Source organism: Leptodactylus fuscus, chromosome 3 (assembly GCF_031893055.1).
Source record: "Leptodactylus fuscus isolate aLepFus1 chromosome 3, aLepFus1.hap2, whole genome shotgun sequence".
Taxonomy (NCBI): domain Eukaryota; kingdom Metazoa; phylum Chordata; class Amphibia; order Anura; family Leptodactylidae; genus Leptodactylus; species Leptodactylus fuscus.
Genome location: NC_134267.1, coordinates 178,932,939 through 178,948,278, shown reverse-complemented (window position 1 = coordinate 178,948,278; position 15,340 = coordinate 178,932,939). Strand labels below are relative to the sequence as shown.

Sequence of the window (15,340 nt, the reverse complement as noted above, 5' to 3'; positions counted from 1 at the left end):
TGTGCATTTTATTCTACAATATTTAGTTTGTGTGAATTTACTTGGGAGTCTGGATGGATGAAAGATGTCACAGTAAAGAAGCCAAATATACAGTGGGTGCGTTTCTAACCCTGAGCTGGAAAACAAGGAAAAAGTGGCACATCTTTGGCATAACCTTTTAAAGGTCTATATACAGGGGCATAACTAGAAAAGATTGATCACCCCAGCAAACTTTTGACTTGGGGCCCCTATACAGTATAGCGCCCCCTTTCCTGGCCTCCACACAGTATAAAGCCCCATTTACACACACTATAATGCCCCATAGCAGCCCCTCTACACAATATAATGTCTCACAGTGGCCCCTCCACACAGTATTATGCCCCATAATGGACCCTTTACACAGTATTATGCCCCACAGTGGACCACCCATGAACATTTATTATACTCTGGGTTCTTTTCAGACCTCACTGTTAAATGATCGGAGACCCAGGAGAGGATACAAACAAAAAAAAACAATGTACTTACCTCTCCTGGGATCCAGCGCACTCCTTGCTTATTCTTATGGTAGAGTTGGAAGGGACCTCAAGGGCCATCGGGTCCAACCCCCTGCGAGTGCAGGTTTTCCTAAATCATCCCAGCTATATGTTTATCCAGATTCCGCTTGAAGATTTCCATTGATGGAGCGCCCACCACCTCCCGTGGCAGCCTATTCCACTCTCTCACTACTCTCACTGTCAGAAAGTTTTTCCTAATGTCTAATCTGTATCTCTTTTCCTTTAGTTTCATCCCATTGCTTCTTGTACTTCCTTGTGCTAATGAGAATAGGGTAGATCCCTCTGCACTGTGACTACCTTTCAGATATTTGTAGACTGCTATTAAATCTCCCCTCAGCCTTCTCTTCTGCAAACTAAACAATCCCAGTTCTTTTAGCCGCTCCTCATAGGACATGGTTTGCAGACCTTCCACCATTTTGGTTGCTCTTCTCTGGACTTGCTCCAATATATCGATGTCTTTCTTGAATTGAGGCGCCCAGAACTGTACACAGTATTCCAGGTGTGGTCTGACCAGGGAAGAGTACAGCGGAATAATGACCTCTCTTGATCTAGATTCAATGCTTGTCTTAATACATCCCAGAATTTTATTAGCCTTTTTTGCAGCAGCACCGCACTGTTGGCTCATGTTGAATTTGTGATCTACTATTATGCCCAAGTCCTTTTCCCCTATGCTATCATTTAGTTCTATTCCTCCCATACTATATATGTTTTTTTACATTTCTGTTACCAAGATGTAGAACTTTGCATTTGTCCCTGTTAAATACCATTTTGTTCGCCTCAGCCCATTGTTCCAGTGTGTCTAAGTCCTTTTGAATACACTCTCTCTCCTCTCTAGTGTTGGCTATTCCTCCTATCTTCGTATCATCTGCAAATTTTATGAGTTCCCCAATAATTCCATCGTCCAGATCATTTATAAAGGTATTAAAAAGTACTGGGCCCAGAACAGAGCCCTGCGGCACCCCGCTTTTGACTTTCTTCCAGTTCGATGTGTAGCCATTTAGTATTACTCGTTGTGCCCGATCATTAAGCCAGTTGTGAATCCACCTAACTGATTTTTTGTCAAAGCCATACTTAATCATTTTTTCAATAAGAAGGTTATGTGATACTTTATCAAATGCCTTACTAAAGTCAAGATATACTATGTCCACGGCATTCCCTTGGTCCAACCATTCAGTGATTTTGTTGTAGAAGGAAATCAGGTTAGTCTGCCAAGATTTATTGGTCATAAAGCCGTGCTGGCTCTGGTTAATTAATGCCTTCCCATCCAGGTACCGAAGTAAATGTTCCTTGACAATTTGCTCAAAGATTTTTCCTGCTATCGAGGTCAGACTTACCGGCCTGTAATTTCCTGGATCGTCCCTTTTCCCCTTTTTGTAGATGGGGACAACATTTGCCCTTTTCCAATCTAAAGGGACCACTCCTGTTTCCCATGACTTACCGAAGATTATAGCAAGGGGTTCTGTTATTTCCTCTGCTATCTCTTTCAGGACTCTAGGGTGTAAATCATCTGGTCCTGGGGACTTGGTTTCCTGTAACTTGGCTAAGTGCTCTCTTACCAGACCTTTGCTTATAGTCAGCTTGGAGTCCTCCTTCCCCTCATCTCCATCACCATTAATGTCGAGATTTCCATTAGTTTCTTGGGAGAAGACGGATACAAAATATGAATTTAGTAGCTCCACCTGCTGTTCCACTATGTTAACTGTTTCTCCTTTGTCATTCTTCAGGACTCCAATGGTCTCCTTCACTTTTCTTTTGCTTTTAACATATCCCCAAAATCCTTTTACCTTACTCTTTGCCTCTTTTGCAAGCTTCAATTCGTGTTCAGCCTTAGCTCCTTTGATGCTTGTCACGAATTGAAGCTTGCAAAAGAGGCAAAGAGTAAGGTAAACCAAGTCCCCAGGACCATGCTGCTTTCAGGCAACTTCAATGTTGGTACAGGCGTCACGTGAACCAGGTCGGCGTTGTGGCGCATAATGACGCCAGCCATTGGATCTCACCAAAGAGGCCCGTAGACTGCTGTGGTACAGGAGAGGTGATTAACACAGTTTTCTATGTTTTTCCCTTCCTCTGGCCCTCCGATCATTATACTCTGGGGCCTCACTTACCGATCCCTGCTTTTGCTCACAGCCACCTCCGCTTCATCTTCTGCCTTACAGTGGGCCCAGTACCATGATATAGGACACAGAAGTGGAAGCGCAGGTGTCCGCAAGCAGGAGCGAGGATAATTAAGAAAATAGGGCCCATTTCCTGCTGGGGTTACAGCAGGAAACATCCTGTTAAAAAACATAAAAACACCAGGGCATCATACATACCTTCCATGACCTCTTTTGGGCCTCCTCGTGGTGTCCGGCACTCTCCTGGTGATGTTCGGCATTCTTCTGTAACATCCTTACGCTGGATAACCTACTCAAGAGTTATAATAATGTCACGTTTAACTTTGACCTAAGTCGGTTACGTTTTTAGAGAGCTAAAAATTGGATGTATAGGTTTCTAGGAGCCGTAAGACTGTTATACACTATGTTTTAAGCAAATTTAAGGTGTGGTTCATACTGAATTTGTTTGATCCGAAATTAATTAGGGACACAAGCCGACAAACAGGAAACAAATCTTGAAAAGTTCATCCATTTCTAGTCCTAATTCCTGTCTTCCTATAGTAACATAGTAGAGGAGGTTGAATGTAGACCCAGGTCCATGAAGTCCTGCTTATAACCCTACAGTGTTGAGCCAGAGAAGGGCAAAAAAAAAATAAAAATATGAAGCTGATGCCAATTGCCACGTCAGGGGAAAAAAATTCTTCTTGACTCCAAATCCTGCAATCAGTATAAAACCATGGATCAACTTGTCTACCAAAAAACTGTTACTGTAATGTTTTTTCTGTTCAAGAACGGCATCCAGTCCCTATCTGAAATCAAGAATTCACCGTCACAGCCCCATTATTCTTACAGTAAAGAATACCCCATATATGATATTGGTGAAGTGCTCTTTCCTCTAGGCACAGAGGATATCCCCTTGTCACTGTCACAGGCCTAGGAGTAAAAATATCATTAAAAAGATCTTTGTACTGTCCCTTCATGTATTTGTAAATTATTAGATCTCACTGTAGCCATCATTTTTCCAAACTGAATACCCATAAATTTATTAACCTGTCTCTGTACTTCAATCCACTCATTCCCCTAATAATTTTGGTCACCCTTCGCTACGTTCTCTCTAGTTTATGTCCTTCTTGTACACTTGTGCCCACAATAACAACTTGCGCACAATAGTCTATGTGTGGCCGCACTGGTGATATGTATACTGAAAGAGGTCATAGGCAAGTAAGACTTTATTTTTAGTTGAGTGGCAGAAGACATGACATGTTGGTCATGGAGCTTTGTCAGAGACATAAGCTGCTGTAACTCGGTGCTAATGAAAATGTGGCAATACCACCAGGAGAGAGGCACCATTAGCTACGAGTTAGAGCAGCATACAGGTCTGATGAAGATCCGTGACTGTAACATCATGGCTTTTCCCATTCAATTAATATAAAAGTCTTGCTAGCATCTAACATCTTTCAGTGTACAAAGTTTATGATTATTACTGACTCGGGTCTGATCCCCTACTTCAGCACCTCAGTCAATACAGAATGCCGCTAATATCTTCAGAGAGATTTTTTTTTGTCATGTTTTTGTCATGAGCACCTATGCCTCTTTTGATGCATCCCATAATTTTATTTAGCTGTCTGGCACATATCTGTAAAGGTAAGCTTATTATACACTAAAATCCTGAAGTCTTTTTCAGAGGTGATATTACCCAGTAATTTACTATCAAGCAAGTTAAGTCTCTGCCCACGCTTACAACTTCCCAAGATACCTGGCTTGTTATATTGGATGTTATAACCTATTTCTGAATTAGGGCCTCTGTTACCAGACCTGAATTTCTGCCCGTTTTTTCGCCTGCACAAATATTATCTTTGTCCTGATTTTAACCTGTATCACATTGTGCATTTTTGTCGTTTCGGTGGAGTGCTGCATCAGGGTTGTGACCTCCATGGTCAGCTGCTACCAAATCAGGACCACCTCAGGAGGTAGCGACTTGGCAGACACTCAACAACAAAGTCCACATCCCCTGTTAGGATTAAAGGGTGAAAACCATGGCGTCTACTTAGATAACATCCTTAGAGGTGACCCCAAGCCAAACCGGTTTTGTAGCACAATGAGTCCACAATCCGCTGCTTGTTACACAGTATCATCGATATGGAATTGGGAGTTGTTGACAAGAGATCATATCATAGGTCCTTTAAAGAACAATACTGGGGTTATGCAGAGACAAGTAAATAGAGTAGAGTGGTCTGGCAAATATACATTAGCATTTCACCTATTCCAAAGTCAGGAAATACGTATTTCGCATGATTTACAGATTACTTTACAGAATTTATGAAGTTACTGTACTGTCTGTTACATTCATGGGGAAACAACATATGTATGTTATTTGTTGCTAATTAATTTATACCAAATAAAGTTTATTTTTACCTTTAACCAAAAATATTGTTTTTGTCTTTCATATTTTTTTTTATACTGAACTGCCATTTCTTATTACACTGCTATAGTATAAGGAAAATGTTTGTTCTCGTACCATGTTAGCCAGTGGGTAGGAAATATAAAAAAAAACAAAAAAACTTGATAGTCTTCAGTAGTTGATACTTTTTTAATGGCTAACTAATAATGATGACAGATTACAACGTTTCGGAATTCTAGGCTCCCTTGAGATAGTCTATTACTTGAATAGTCTGCAAGGACCCTCCTTATCCACTGCACCAGCTTCCTGCACCTGGAGACTGCTGTGTGGGGTGCAGGTGTCCAGTGGATAGGTCATCATTATACAAAATCCACTTTGGACGAAAACCCTATTTTAGGCTAAGGCCCCATGTAGCGAGCAATAGGCAAAAACAGCTGCGGAGAAGGCCATTGGGTTTTTTTTCTGCAGAAAGTCCACAGAGTTTTCATCGACAGACTTTCTATCCCTATTATATGTATAAGGAAAACGCCAGCCTTTCTGTAAGTATAACTGACATGCTGCGATTTTAAAAGTGGAAGTGTTTTTTTTTTTTTTTTTTTCTGCAATGTGCGGATAGGGTTATCCATAATCCCAATTACTTTGCAAGTACTGTAAAATGCAAGGTGCGGCCCCAGCTTTCAACTGATTTTGCTGTGTTTGTTTGATCAGTATACGATAAACAACAAAAACAATGCTAAAGAAATGCTTTTTTTCCTGAATTACGCTAGATTCACCCTGTTTCTGCCCGGAAAGTGCGCATAATGCGGGGAGAAAAGCATTGCTTACAGGACTTTTCACACCGTGTTTTTAAAGCAGAATGGGGAAGGGAAAAAAGGGAAAAAACCTGTAATTTACATGTGGTCCAAACAGTACCAAAGAAATTATACAATTTCTCCGTCAGCCACTTCAATGAAAAAACAGAGTTTAGTCTGCTGAAATGCAGAGGGGCAAAAAGGAGCATAAAATATTCGGCCATAAGGGACCTCTCAGGCGTAGTCAACAATTGCATGAGAATAAGCCATGAGATGTTATACTTGTCAGGGCACCAACAATAAGTAGCAGGTGCTGAGTACTTGGGGAGGGTCCCGAGCAGACAAGGTCACGTGATGGCTCCAGAGCCTCCTGTGATGGCTATGAGGGGATATAAGGGCACCTCAGCAGTCCAGGGGTCACTAGGAAGCAGCTCCTGCCCGGGCTGTCCTGTGCCCCCGGCTCCATACTACACATTAGTGCTGTCAGTGCCCGTAAACATAGCAGCCCTGTTTGCCAGGTAACCATCACCTTGGCACTCTCTACCTTGCGTCTAATGAATGAGCATCATCAGCAAATGTGGGCGTTGTAGTCCTCAGGCTGCCCGAGCTCCGATATGACTCGGCGGCTGACAGCTGACCGCAAACTACATCTCCCAGCATGCATAGCGCGGTGGAGGAGCTTCCCTGTAATTGAGCAAGCAGCCTGTATAGCCCCTCCTAGGGTGCCGCTATGTGACACTTATATGTCGCATGGGCTCTTCATAAAGTAGCGCTGGTGACTGTGCGACCAGGATGGGTGACACAGGCAGGACATCGAGGTCTTCCCGGGCACTGGAGTTCTTCCAGCATCAGGGGGCTCTGGAGCTGCTCGTCTTCAACTTTCTCCTCATCCTGACCATCCTCACCATCTGGCTCTTTAAGAACCGTCGCTTCAGGTTTCTGCATGAGACAGGAGGGGCTATGGTATATGGTGAGTGCTATACATATAGAGGGGAGCAGGGTGCCCGGAACCCCCATATATGAGAGGGATGGGTGGCATGCAGGCTGGCAACGTCAGCAATGATAAGGTTAATATTTCTGTGTGTTTTGGGCATCACCATGGAGGGAGAAAGTCCAGAGGTGTCCCCTCCTGCTGCATGAGCAGCCCCATCTGTATCAGGACAAGCCCTGCACATATCTTATGTCTCTATGTGGTCTCCAGCTTTTGTGGCACTACAAGACACAGCAGACTGCTGTCAGCACATGATGGGAGTTTCCTAACAAGTTGGTGATCACTCTTGGGATAGGGTGAATCTATTGGATGCCTTGGTGACATAACTTCTGGGCTGGCCACACTTTGGGGATCGGTGGTCTAAATAAATGACCCCTCTTTATGCCCCATGTACACGGCTACATTATGGGGCTGTCTGGTATATAGCTGTAATAAGGCTTCTATAGATACAAATGTTTCCTCTATTGTACCGGTATATACTGCGCCTCCGATTTTACAATTCTTTAGGAATCCAGAAAACCTTGTCATGCTCCATTACACTGTATATGCTATAGCCTATGTATATGATGTGTCTGTAGGGCATCAAATGTCCAGCACTACTTTACATAAAATCCATGTGTAAAATCATACTGACACCAATAACTTCAGTTTTTCCTAGACACATTTAGCATTTAAGACCTAGTTGGGTCATTGGATCTTGATCCCCCAACTCAGCACTTCTGTGTTTAGGGCTGGTGGTCAGTCATGTTTTATATGTGTCTGTACAAATACTTTATTCCTGCATTACCTAAAGAAATACTTTCATGCTGTACATGCTACATGGTTATTACCCCTGGTGAAGGGATTCCAGTCTTCTGAACAGGCCATCCAGCCATGGCTTGGTTGAATGATGTCCCTCACATACACAGTGAAGCTAGGTATACTTGTTTTAATTGTATCTACAGATATATAGTAGATGTGCCAAACCAAGAAAGAGTCCAAACAGTCTGACCGTTCCAAAGGTAATTTCTATATGCTTTTATAGGGAGTCTTTCAGGTCTAAAATGCTTTCAAACTAAGTGGACATGCACACAACAAGAAAACCACCACATCATAGTTATTATGCAATAGCTGAACGGCTCAATCTCTACTGTACTAAACTGACATAACACTGACTTTAGTACAGTAGTGACCGGGCTGTTCGGGGACTCATTGCATCATAACTGACTATAATGTAGTGAGTTCTATGCACACGGCCTAGTTCAGTCCAGGTAATACGGCCCACATATGAACTGCTTTTTTTTTCTAGATGGGACTTGGCCGCTAATAGTAGTGCCATGCAATGTCCTTTAATAAGAGAACAAATAATCATCTTCTTATAGATATGTAAATCAAGGTGCAAGTGCAGTGGAGGCGGGGCCTAATTTGCCAGATTTACAGTCAACTGAAAGTTTTCTAAAAATATTGTCCAGCGTTCCATCTCCGCTTATCTCACTGGTGTCTGCAGGTAAATCTAGCAGATGGGACCTGCCTCCTGCGCACTTTCAGGCTGATTTGCATATTGAAAAAAGATGATTATCTGTTTCTGGGCACAAAGGTATGCCCCGACTGCACTGTTATTAGTCTGGAAAAAAATTTGGACATGAAACTCAAAAATAAAACTTGTTTAATCAGGGCAGGAAAAGGGTTTTTTTTTTTAAAAAAGGCTGAGGTGCTCTCTATTGGTCTTTGGTTTTAGCAGTTCAGTGACCACATCAGTGGCCCCCCCACATTGCCGCTGCAGTCTATCACTGGCCTCAAGCTGGTAGTCAGTTGTATTGTTGTAGCAGAGACTTCAGGAACACTAAGGTCAGTGACTATGCGGGGGGCCACTGGACTAACTATCAGATATATTACTTGAATAATATTTATTATAGTGTCCTATTGCTGGGACAAGAATAAAGCAGCCATGGTAATCATTGGGGGGCTTCTAGGCTTTTATTGTGTATTTGACCTGGTGTTTCAGTCCAGCTTTTCTAAATTGCTCATCCCACATTATAAATGTCTGATCCTTGGAGCTTCTACCACTGTTCACCAGAAAGATAGTCCTATTGCACAATGGTCGCCTATGCACGCTGCAGCTTATTTGAAAGATAGCGGGTCTGTTAAAGATAGCAGGTCACCTTAGTTGACTGTTACTTGTGCGGCCACAAAAGTCCTCCTCTAGCGAGTGGTATTTTGTGATAAGTGTTGATTCTAGGACAACCCCCCTCAGCATATGAATGAACGTAATGCTATAGCTTGTCTATATAAGTGTAGCACCACATTTATTGATCTCTATGTAGATGTCTCATTGATCTGCTTTGTAGTATCACTGCCTGTAGATATATAGCCATATTTTGTGAGGCTCTGAAACCATTCTATTAAAAATCATTCCTAGATACAGTGTACTCAAATGTTGCCTAGTGAAGCGCAAACATTACATATACTAGACTGGTCGTATAAATATTTGGTGTCTGTTTTTGGAGGGTTGTTGTATATTATGCTTCTGCTGTTCATTGCATTAGTGTTGCACTATTTTTATTTCCTGAATGACCTGAGTGTGTTTTACTGTAACCTTATGAGGAAGCTTCTGACACCGCTGACACGCACTGATAAGACTGCCTAACTTATGACTGTTTGTTAATGTCATAGTGCAATATATGGAAATATACTGTAATAAGGTTCCTAGGCTCAGCCAAAATATCATTTCTGCCTATAGGCACATACAATGATCTCATTCTGATCTGTTTCACAATGATTGAAACATGTCGTACTTTATCATGTCACATTCTGCCCAGTGGTTGGCTGGTATGGTTACCTCCTCTGTCTTAGGCCAGCCTAAATACTAACCTGTTTGGGGCTGTGGATGCTGACACTGGAGAATCTGGGGATCAAAACAGGAGTATGAGCTTTTTTCATTGTTATGTCATTTGCAAATTATTTCTCATAAAGTTCAAACTGTAAACTCGCTGGTTTAGGGAAAACTCTTGGTTCTCTTCTCAAAACTGATCGGCTGGTATTGCAGCTCTAGCCCATTCAGTATGGAGTGGACTGGACTCTGCATGTGCCATCATATTGTGCCTCCCTTCTGAACTGAATTGTCCTCTACAAGTAACGCTTTTGGGAAGAATATCTGAGTAATAGATTAATGCAGAAAATAAATGTATGGCATATAACATATGTAGAAAATTTTTTGTATGTATTAACATCAGGAGCAATAGCAAATGATATGACATTAAAAAAGGTCATTTTTCCATTGACATTATAGACCAAATGTCATCAGTTCAGCAGCTCTTCTGCTCCTGTGACAACACTTCTATTTCTACGCTTTGTCAGTTCATTATTGTCATCAGGACAAGGTGTGGATACAAAGTACCAGTGACAGCTCACATACCCAGACCGCCACATTTCTACTCAACCAACTGAAATCACCCCAAATGTTGAGTACAATTGTAGGGGTATGGGTTTAGCATCCATGCTAGGTAGGTTAAAATTCACCTCTTTTACTGTCATCTGAAACTGACCCAATGCTACTTTTTTTTTTTTTTAAACTGTAATTTTTATTGAAAATTTTTTGAAATATACAGAACATCAAAGCATACAGAGCACAAAAACCAAAACCATGAATGTGAAAGAGGGGGAAAAAAGGAAAGGGGGGGATTAGAGACCATTCAAAGTACAATACACATCCCATGGTGACCATATAGCCTGGAAAGCCTCAACGGTATGGTTAAGTGAGGCCGTCAGATTCTCCAAACTGCGCACATCTTTTACCCGGTCAATGAGGTCCAGGCAGCAAGGAAGAGAGACCTTCTTCCAGCGAAGGGCAATAAGCGTCTTAGCTGCAGTGCATATATAAAGAAACAATTTAGAAGACTGTTTGCCAAGATGTATAGGCAGAAGATTCAGAAGGTATGTAAGAGGATCTAGTGGAACCTCAGACAGAAACAAAGCGTCCGTAAGGGACTTAACCTCCACCCAGAAGGGGTGAATCCCCGGGCATTCCCAGAAAACGTGATATAAGGTGCCAATCCCCGCAATTCTAACAGTGGGGAGAAATACTTGGGTTGAGAGAGTGAAGTAAGGCAGGGGTATGATACCAGTGTATCAATACTTTGTATTGGGTCTCGCTGAATGTAACACAGGTGGAGGACTTAGCCGCACAAGACGAGATGATTTGCCATTGGGAGGGCGAGATCTGCCTATTCAATGGCCTAGACCACTTCTCCATATATTTATGTGAAACGGGGCTCCGCTCCCCAGAAGATGAGAGGAAGCAATAAATACTAGAGATAAGGCCAGCCGTGGAGGTGCCCGCATGACAGAGTCTCTCAAAGGATGTCGGCCGAGATACCTTCAGGGAGCCAAATTGGGCAAAAACAAAATGGACAATCTGTTGGTAATGTATGCTACTTTATATGTTTCTTTTGCCTGAAGACATTACTGAAGAAAGCACTGTCAGCACTTTCTCTCCTCATTTTCTGCTGTTTTCGGTTGGAAACATTGTGGACCCCATTATAGTTTTCCAAAAGGTAACCACTTTTGTCAGCAGATTAGGTTTTCGTCTGGAGGTCCCCAAAGCTGTAAATGAATCCTGAAGCAAAGGAAAATTAGATTTTTGGCTGGAGAATGGCTTTATATTAGTGTCTTTGTTGTTTTATTTGCTGAGTGTTGTAACTCTAGGCTGTTGGCATGAACAGATCTACTTCCTGTTTGATATCCCTTCAGCAACGACTAATAGGCCTTGTTAATTATTGAAGCATAATTGGATCCGCTTACGTGCATGTCCTATACATTCACTACAGGAATCTCATGGGGATTTTATTTTGATTTCCATCACAGCTCTTTCTTTCTGTAAATGTGAAGTTTAAGGGCCAGGGATTTCTTTGGGGCAGCAAAATAGTTACTGTAGGTGCAGAAACACTTCACAGGGGCAGGGTTATTACTAGAAACGAAAAGTGCACAAAGGCCCTGAGATGACACCCAAGCATGACTGTGCCTGCAGGTTTGTGCCTGCTCTCAGTATCCATACACACTAAGCTTAGCAGCAAATACATCTTAGTAGCTAGCTCAGCATGTGATAGTTATGCCAAAGACTTCAATGTTGGTGTCATTGTTTGTGCACAGTGTTATTGTCATAGTGCTCTATTGACTGCTTAAATTATTAAAATGGTGGTTTTAGTCGACCACCACAATAGCGACCTGCCTAATCCTGGGGAATTATAATGTATTTTTGGTGGGCAGCCACCTCTTAGGGCTAGGGCTGCAGTAGGAGGCATCTCATATTGGATGGTATTGACCCATCTCTACTAAGTAATGGAAAATTGGCTGCAATTTACCAGAAGTTGTTTCTTAAATGTCCCTTTAGTAAAGGCCGGGGCCCCATGTGACGGAAATGCTGTGGACAAAATGCAGCGTTTTACAGTCATTCTATAGTTGATGGGATTTTCACAAATACAATCTCCACACAGTAGGAAAGCATGCGCAGCAGACACCCTGCGTTTTTTGTGGGGTTTTTTTCCCCCTAACGCCCACGTTAAGGTTTGCAGCTAAAAACCACTGTGGAAATATTGCAGTGGAAATTAATCACATTTTTTCCATAGCATTTTTCATTGCATTTTTGCTGAAATTTTCATTTTTGCGTTTTTTCTTCTTCCCTTTTTAAATCTATAAAGAATACATGAACGTTTTCACAGGTAAAATTGACATGTTGCGATTTAGAAAACGCAGCTTTTCCACACCCTTTTATTGTTAACAATGTATGGATAGGATTAGCCAAAATCTCATTCACTTTGCTGCGTTTCTGCAATATGGGGTCTTAGCATTAGACAGTGTAAACTTAGGCCTTATGCATATGGTGTGCCAATTTTTCATGGAACTAATGTCTGTGAAAAATGGCTGTGCCTGTCCATGCAAGTCCATGGATGGCACTCATTCACACAGCAGTAAATAATGGTCATGCAAAGGCTGTTTTTTAAATATCCATCACATGGCCATTATAGAACACTTGAATTTCAATGGATCTATTCGCATGGCATTATCCATATCAATTTGATGGCTGTGAAAAACAGGTTGTCAAAACGACCACGTGAATCTACATGTTGAATCTAAAGTATTGTCAAAATAGCCGTGTGTTGGACGTGGTCACGTGAATAAACTCTTAGACAAGACAGTCTTAGTCTACGTTCGGTATTCCATTAAGGGAGTCTGGTTACACCAAATACCGAATGCTTTGACTACCAGTGAGCTTGTGAAAGCACACAGACCCCATAGACCATAATGGGGTCCGCGTGTTTTCTGCACGAGTCATGCGGAGAGAATAGTACTTCATGAACTACTTTCCTCTACCCCTGGCTCATTCGAACACCGCGCGGAAAACACACGGACCCCATTATAGTATAAGGGGTCCGTGTGCTTTTATTGCTCACTGCTTGTCAATGCATTCACTTGGGGACCCCCGAATGAAACACCGGACTCCCCAAATGGAATACTGAACGCAGATGTGAACCAGGCCTAAGGCTCAGTTAAAATCTGCACTTGCCACTCCATACGGGAATTCTTTTCCCACAGAGATTGCTTTTCTCTCCGCATTTTTTGCCCTTTTCGGGTATAAACTGAAGGGAAGCCATACGGACCCCATTATAGTCTATGGGGTCCACAGGCTTTCTAAAATAACAGTGGTTTGTTTGTTTGTTTTTTTTTTTGCTGAATAGGTTTCCGTTCGTGGAGTCTGCTTGGGGAAACCCGTATGCAGATGTGAACAAAGCCTTAGGGCTAGTTCAGACGTGGGGCGCCCGCGCGGGTTTTGACACAGAGAGAGCCGCGACGAGCCGCGTCTCTCTCTGGTCAAAACCCGCCTGCCACGACCATCGCGGTCGCGGCTTTCCCCTCCTATGTCGGCTCAAATGAATGACCCGACATAGGAGGGTGCTGCCACTAGGCGGAAGCCACGGTCCAGCGCGCCGCGGCTTCTGCCTAAAGAAAGGACATGTCGCTTCTTTTCTCCGCTAGCAGCAGCCCGCCACTAGTGGAAAAAAGAAGCCCGGCGGTCTGCATAGACCACCATTGTAAAGGGGCGGATTTTGAAGCGAAATCCGCTGTCAAAATCCGCCCCTTTGTTCACGTGTGAACGAGCCCTTAAACTGCACCAGATTTTTCTAATGCTGTTTGATAAATCTGTAATATGTCTACACTGTCTAGTCTAACTTTACACAAATTATTAATTGGTTTCGATCGTGACGAAAATGAGTCCAAATATTGACTAATTGGGGCCACACGGTGGCTCAGTGGTTAGCACTACAGCCTTGCAGCGCTGGAGTCCTTGTTTTGAATCCTGCCAAGGGCAAAAAAACATCTGCAAGGCATTTGTATGTTCTCCCCGTGTTTGCGTGGATTCCATACTCCCAAGACATACTGATCGGGCAAAAAAAAAAAGTACATTGTGAGCTCTATATGGGGCTTGCAATCTATATTATATATTAAAAAAAAAAAAAAAAAGACTAATTTTCTCTTTTCCCCCCTATCAGTATGTCTTTTTGGAGTGTGGGAGGAAACCTATGCCAACACTGGTTTCCTTGCGGATGTTGCCCTAGGCAGGATCCAAACCCAGAACTCCTACACTGCAAAGCTGCAGTGCTAACCACTGAGCCACGTGCTGCCTGTTGGCTAACCTTTTTTTGTGCACAATGTTGCCTACTAGAAACAGCATATTTTCTAATAAGTCTCACCCATTTCTCAACAAACCACACCTACTTGTCAGAAAAAGTGTAGAGACGGTCAGAAAGTGAAACATTTAATAAAGGTGGTGTAAATCTATGCCACTCTAAACACTGTAAACACTATGCCACTATCTATGCCACTTTTTGGAACAAATTGCGCCAAAAGTCTGGCACATTTTCAATAGTAAAGCTGCCTCAATGTGTTTTTCAGCATTGAACAGACAAGGAAAAACTATTTTTAATTTTATATAACAGAGTGGAAATTAAGACTGGCGTTTCCTACGCCAGTGTTAATAAAGTCACCGACTGGCACAAGATGCATCTGAGGCTCCGGCCTCTTAATACCAATACCAATCTGCCTGCAATGCAGAATGCGATGACACTGAAACTGGGGAGATATCTCCACCACCAGGGCACATATCAAGAAAGCTGACAGTGCACTGAATTGGCTTTCTAAGTATATAATAATGCACAAAAATTAAGACCTTAAACTTCACCTTTAAGAATTTTACCTGTAATGTATTTTTACCTAGTTTTACATTCTGGAAGTCTGCCATTTTAATAGCAAGGACAATAGAATACCCCCAGATAGCAACTTTCAAAGTGCCAGGCTGTAAGCGAACAGGTTAGACAGCATTTGTTTATTTGTCTTCACTGAGATTGAATTGAAACAATAAGAAAGACATTAAATGCACCCACATGTGCCACAAGCATTCTGTTCATGTCATTTCTCACATTCTTACGTATAGTATCTGAGCTGTCAGATCTCTGGCAATCTGACACCTGGAGTTACTGCACTCCAGCGTGGTGAAA

General features: G+C 42.4%; 1 protein-coding gene across 1 annotated transcript in view; it reads left to right on the top strand.

Annotated features, from left to right (window-relative positions):
- The first annotated feature begins 6,551 nt into the window (after positions 1-6,551).
- Positions 6,552-15,340, top strand: part of SLC9A9 (solute carrier family 9 member A9) — a 571,893-nt gene continuing 563,104 nt past the window's right edge. The window contains exon 1 of the mRNA XM_075268848.1: positions 6,552-6,788. Within this exon, the coding sequence (XP_075124949.1) occupies positions 6,611-6,788 (178 nt within the window). The 5' untranslated portion in view covers positions 6,552-6,610. The remainder of the gene's footprint in view (positions 6,789-15,340) is intronic.